The sequence below is a fragment of the Guillardia theta genome (assembly GCF_000315625.1).
Source record: "Guillardia theta CCMP2712 unplaced genomic scaffold GUITHscaffold_152, whole genome shotgun sequence".
NCBI classification, from domain to species: Eukaryota; class Cryptophyceae; order Pyrenomonadales; family Geminigeraceae; genus Guillardia; species Guillardia theta.
The window spans coordinates 138579-144177 of NW_005434522.1; the positions used below are offsets into that span (position 1 = coordinate 138579).

Here is a 5599-nt window from a genome sequence, read left to right on the forward strand (position 1 = left end):
AGTGAGTAGAGAAGAAGAAGAAGAAGAAGAAGATGATGATGATGATGATGATGATGATGATGATGATGATGATGATGATGATGATGGAAATTTGAGGAGGTGCAATAGAACGAGCGAGGGAGAAGGCAACGTACATCCAGGTGACTGTGCAGCCATTGACTGGCCCACACGCTGGTAGTGATGGTGTGATAGATCGCTTACATGCAAACGTCAGGAGGAGGAGGAGAAAAAGGGGGAGGCAGGAGGAGGCAGACCAGTGAGAGGCGTGTAGACGACGAAGAGGAAGAAGAACTTGTGGTTGTCGCGCCCAACACAGTTGGCAACCCACTGAAGGAGGATGAGCAGAGCAAAGAGAACAGCTATGAGCGAGCCAGAGGAGAGGAGTAGAAGAGATAGAGGAGATAGAGGAGGTAGCGGAGGTAGAGGAGATAGAGAAGAGGGGAGGAGGAGGTCGAGGAGGAGGTAGCGGAGGGGGATAGGGGAGGTCGAGGAGGAGGTAGCGGAGGGGGATAGGGGAGGTCGAGGAGGAGATGGAGGACGAGATAGAGGAGGTGGGTAGAGGAGGTAGAGAACCGGGCAGTGATGGTCCATCCTCATCACGCACTTGTTGCAGATGCGACAGTGATGAGCTCTGAGTGATGGAAGTGAGGCAGACAATCAGAGCCGAGAAACTCACGAACCTCTCCGGCTTGTCTCTTTGACAAATCTGTAACATAATCATCATCGTCATCATCTTAATCATCATCATCATCATCATCATCATCGCAATCATTATCGTCTTCATCGTCGTGGAAGCAGTCACAATCATGCGCAAGAGAAGCAGGTATCCCTCCTTCTTTCATCTCGCAGCCTCTTATAGCTTTCATGGCAGCACCTGACAGAACCTTGACCTCTCAGAGTTGGGCTGCGCTTCGCTCCCCTCCTCACGCTCGGGCCTCCCACACTCCAGCCCTGCTAGCGGGTCGACCTCGACGCTCTCGCTGATGTCTTGCGAGTATCTGCAAGGAGAAGCAGGTAAGGTGGGGGCGGAGGGCGAGAGGGAGGAGTGACCCAGGAGAAGTGAGGACAGTCTGCCAGTCAAGTCAGCATCCCCCCCCCCTCACCCGCAGGTAACACCCGAAGATAAGCCCACTGAGAGGAGATGAAGAGTAAGTGAAAGCAGAGGATGTCGAGCTGGAGAGAGCAGAGCAGAGGTCAGCGGGAGAGAGCAGAGGTCAGCGGGAGAGACAGTTCTCGTTCACTCACAACTGCCAGTGCAACGCGTGACCGGGAGAACAAGTCTCGTTCCATCATAATGACATGATTGTACCTGCAGCCTTTCACGCGCACTTCCTCCTCCTCCCCCTGCCCCTGCCCCTCCTCCTCCTCCTGCCCCTGCCCCATGTCCTCATACTCCTGCTCATCCTCACCATGTCCACCAGAACAAGGCAGAGACGATCAGAACCATCGGGGCGGACAAGCTGAGCAGCCGGTGAACGTGAGCCTACGGAGAGGGAGGGACTTACAGCACGTCGAGGGGTGAGCATCTCCGAAGCCTCCTCTTCATCCTGACATGAACATCAACCTCACCCACCTGCCCTACCTTCTCATCACCTCCTTCAGGTTGTTCGACAATCCTCTCGATCTTGCTTTTGGAGCATGTTCACCAGAACCTGTTCTTTTGCTTCACCGTCTCAATCATCTCATCCCCTCTCCTGTCCCCTCTCCTGTCTCCTCTCTCCTCTCGTCTCTGTTCGCTCCTCTCGTCTCTCCTCTCGTCTCTGTTCGCTCCTCTCGTCTCTCCTCTCGTCTCTGTTCGCTCCTCTCGTCGCTCCTCTCGTCTCTGTTCGCTCCTCTCGTCTCTCCTCTCGTCTCTGTTCGCTCCTCTCGTCTCTCCTCTCGTCTCTGTTCGCTCCTCTCGTCTCTCCTCTCGTCTCTGTTCGCTCCTCTCCTCTCTCCTCTCGTCTCTCGTCTCCCGTCTCCTCTCTCCTCTCGTCTCTGTTCTCCCCTCTCTGTTCTCGTCTCTCCTCTCGACTCCTTGTACATGTCCTCATTCTCCGGTCCGAGTCTGATTGAGAAACCATTCCAAGCGGTACTGACAAACTGGTACAAACCATTTTTAAATATTTTATTTCGCTATCAAAAAGTATACTTGCACACGGCATGGTACTAAAGTCAAAGTCTTTGAGTCAAAATTAGTACTATCAGTAGTAATTTTGGTACTATCTGTATAAAGGGCTAGTAAGGGCTGCTCTCAGGAGTGTTTTTCCAGGCTTTTGATCTCCTCCAGCACCTTTTCCACCTTCCTCTCCGCATCCGACCTGCCGCTGTCTCAGAGGCTCCAACCCTCCATGCCTCCTCCTCCTCCTCCTCCATGCCTCCTCCTCCTCCATGCCTCCTCCTCCTCCTCCTCCATGTCTCCTCCTCGTCCTCCATGCCTCTTCCTGCTCCTGCTCCTGCTCCTGCCTCGTCCTCCATGCCACCACCACCACCACCATGCCTCCTCCTCGTCCTCGTCAATGCCTCCTCGTCCTCGTCCTCGTCCTCCATACCTCCTCGTTCCCCCCACCCCTGCTTCTTCTTCTATTTCTCCTCTTCTCACTTTCGTTGCAGGGCTTCTCTCAATTTGTTCTCTGCCATGTTGGCTGCGTGCACCGCTTGGAAAGCTTCCATCTCACGGGCCTGACAGTAGAATAAGCTCCAAGCCGACGCTTCACCGGCACCCTCACCGACTTCCGTGAGAGAATTTCTACCAGCTGCTGGCTCGTTCCTCCTTCGCTCTCCTTCGTCGTCTTTCGTAAAAGTGAGCAGGCACAGGAGGAGGGGCAGGAGTTACGTGTTTGGCGGGGATGACTGGTTTTGGGGGGCGGAAGGAAGCTTCGAGGAGATGCTGTGACGTCAGGCCCTTGAGAGTTTGAGCGAACTTCGCGTCCTGGTCATTCTGCATGGATGTGCTTCAGAGCACGGGCAGGGCTGGAAGACAAAATAGCTTCTACTTTCTTGGGTTCCGCTGAGTGAACCAGACCGGTGGCAACCGCGAACGCCTGAAGAAAGTCGACTCAACAAGAAAGTTGGGAGGGAAGCAGAGGAAGAGGAGGAGAGGGGAGGGAAGCAAGTCACCTGGATCAGAGATGTTTGAGCATTCCTTCCACTTGAAGTTGCCGCAGGCATATTCGTCTTCCTCGCACAGTCAGCGCTCCACTTCCCCCTCGCTCTCATCCTCACTGATCCGCTATGCCCACCGTCGACGTCCTTCAAGCCTTCATACTTGCTTGCAATCTATTCATCGGTCATTGGGGCGTCTCAGCGGATAAGGAAGGCACAACCAGGTGCATGCATGTATCTTTCGTGTGCCCTGTCTGACCGCAAACTTCGCACGCCCGGGAGCAATCCTTGTCGAAGACTTCACCAGTGATCTCTGAACAACTGTCAGCCATTGCTCTCTCCTCTTGGGCCAACCTTTACTCAAGAAGTTTCGATCCACCGACATCATCTCAGACGGGTGCAAGTTGTGCCCGCCTGTGTACATTTCTTGGACAACTGGGTAACAATCCTGCCATTTCAAAACATGAGCAGACAGCAAACGAGAGAGAATCTGTGTGTCCAATTCTGATGTAGCACAAGCTCTAGTCAAATCAAGGGAACCAAGCGGAATCCACGCATTCTAGAGTAGATCTCATTCAATTCATCTCGTATCGTTTGCGTCTGCCATCCTCTCATCCTTTCTGCTATGCTCTGATTCCCCTCAATACCACCTTTGATTTCATCGTCCCCTTCTCTCTGTCTCAGCCTTCAGCTCTCCTCACCCCGGATTGTCTCTCTTCTGTTGAAGATTGGCCACATCCCGTCTTACACGCACTTCTTCTGCCTTGGGAGTCACCTGTCTCATTATCTTCCCTGCCTCTTCTCTTCCTGGGCCTTTTGTTGTCTCATCTCCGTTTACAACTTCTCATCTCTTCTCTCCTTTTCCCTTCTCCAAACTTATCCTCTTTATCTTCTTCTCCCTCTTCCTCTTCCTCTTCCTCTTCCCTTCCCCCTTCCTCTTCCTCTTCCTCTTCCTCTTCCTCGTCCTGCCCTTCCCTGCCCTCTACCTTTGCCTCCTCCATCTGGGCATAGCAGCAAATACAAATCAGAAACTCATCCCCCTCATTCTCCCTCTCCGGACCCTCATCCCCTCTCCGCCCACTTCCCTCACAAACTGCCTACTGCCATGGAACGGAACAGACTATCAACAGCGAAGGGAACATGAGGAGGGCGGGGGGGAGGGGGAGGGGGAGGGGAGAGAGATGGGCTGAGAGTGTGGGATGAGCAAGGAAGCGATGGAGGAGATGGAGCAGAGGATGCTCCAGCTGCGACGACGACGAGCCGAGCTCATGCTTGAGCTTGAGACAAGAAAGAAGGTACGCGATGGTGCGGTATCATGCCTCTTGACTCGTTTCAGATGATCGAGATCGTGAACGAGCGCATGACAGCAGACAGAGACGAAGATGTTAGGACCTCTCCTGCTCCTGCTCTCCCTCCTGTTCCACCTCCTGCTTCCTCCTTGGATGGAGAGGAGGATGTGGTGGAGGGACGAAAGAGCGAGGTGAAGAGATTTCTCCGAGGGGAACTGCCTTGGCCTGACGTGTCCTCCTAAGAGCATGCTCCTCCTCGAATCGGGTTATGACGACAGCGAACAGCGCAAGAAGCGTGAAGCTCAAGTGCGACCCCCCTCGTCCCCTCGCTCTTCCTTTTGTCGCTCCCTCACAAAGATTTCTGCAGGCAAAGGCAGCGAAGGATAGATTGAGAGCGTTGAACGAGGAGAGGTGGAAGATTATGGAGCGACAAGTGAGCAGATGCAAGGGAGGATGCTTCCTCTGACCCTCCGTGCTTGCAGAAAGAGCTCGAGGACAAGCTCAAACCGTTGGAGACCGAGCAATTTCGAGCTAAGGTGCACAGAGTGATGATGATGGTGACGATGACTAGGACCATGATCATGGAGGGGGAGGATGCTGATAATGACGATATGATGGCGATGGCGATGACGGGGAGGATGATGATAATGACGATATGATGGCGATGGCGATGACGGGGAGGATGCTGATAATGACGATATGATGGCGATGGCGATGACGGGGAGGATGATGATAATGACGATATGATGGCGATGGCGATGACGGGGAGGATGATGATAATGACGATATGATGGCGATGGCGATGACGGGGAGGATGATGATAATGACGATATGATGGCGATGGCGATGACGGGGAGGATGATGATAATGACGATATGATGGCGATGGCGATGACGGGGAGGATGATGATAATGACGATATGATGGCGATGGCGATGACGGGGAGGATGATGATAATGACGATATGATGGCGATGGCGATGACGGGGAGGATGATGATAATGACGATATGATGGCGATGGCGATGACGGGGAGGATGATGATAATGACGATATGATGGCGATGGCGATGACGGGGAGGATGATGATAATGACGATATGATGGCGATGGCGATGACGGGGTGGGGAGGAGGAGAAGGGTGGGAAGCAGACGCTGGCAAGTGATGAGAGGGGGATGAGCGATGGAGCAGGCGGTTGAGGTGGTAAACCTTCCTCAAGCTGTGAATGCC

General features: G+C 53.6%; 3 protein-coding genes across 3 annotated transcripts; 1 reads left to right on the forward strand and 2 right to left on the reverse strand.

The window, feature by feature from the left end:
- Positions 1-210: 210 nt before the first annotated feature.
- GUITHDRAFT_80762 (hypothetical protein) lies at positions 211-627 on the reverse strand (the record flags this gene model as incomplete). Its single annotated transcript, XM_005821142.1, has 2 exons — positions 211-327; positions 574-627. Coding segments are annotated over 2 exons (171 nt in total), but the record flags the coding sequence as incomplete, so codon positions are not given.
- A 1606-nt stretch (positions 628-2233) lies between these two features.
- Positions 2234-3416, reverse strand: GUITHDRAFT_147400 (hypothetical protein; the record flags this gene model as incomplete). The annotated part of the gene is made up of 7 exons (XM_005821143.1): positions 2234-2300; positions 2582-2661; positions 2709-2771; positions 2816-2920; positions 2976-3023; positions 3100-3258; positions 3306-3416. The coding sequence occupies 7 exons, from the start codon at positions 3414-3416 to the stop codon at positions 2234-2236; spliced, it is 633 nt and encodes a 210-aa protein (XP_005821200.1).
- Positions 3417-4283: 867 nt separating this feature from the next.
- GUITHDRAFT_119638 (hypothetical protein) lies at positions 4284-5032 on the forward strand (the record flags this gene model as incomplete). Its single annotated transcript, XM_005821144.1, has 5 exons — positions 4284-4379; positions 4421-4564; positions 4617-4679; positions 4741-4806; positions 4856-5032. The coding sequence occupies 5 exons, from the start codon at positions 4284-4286 to the stop codon at positions 5030-5032; spliced, it is 546 nt and encodes a 181-aa protein (XP_005821201.1).
- Positions 5033-5599: the final 567 nt, after the last annotated feature.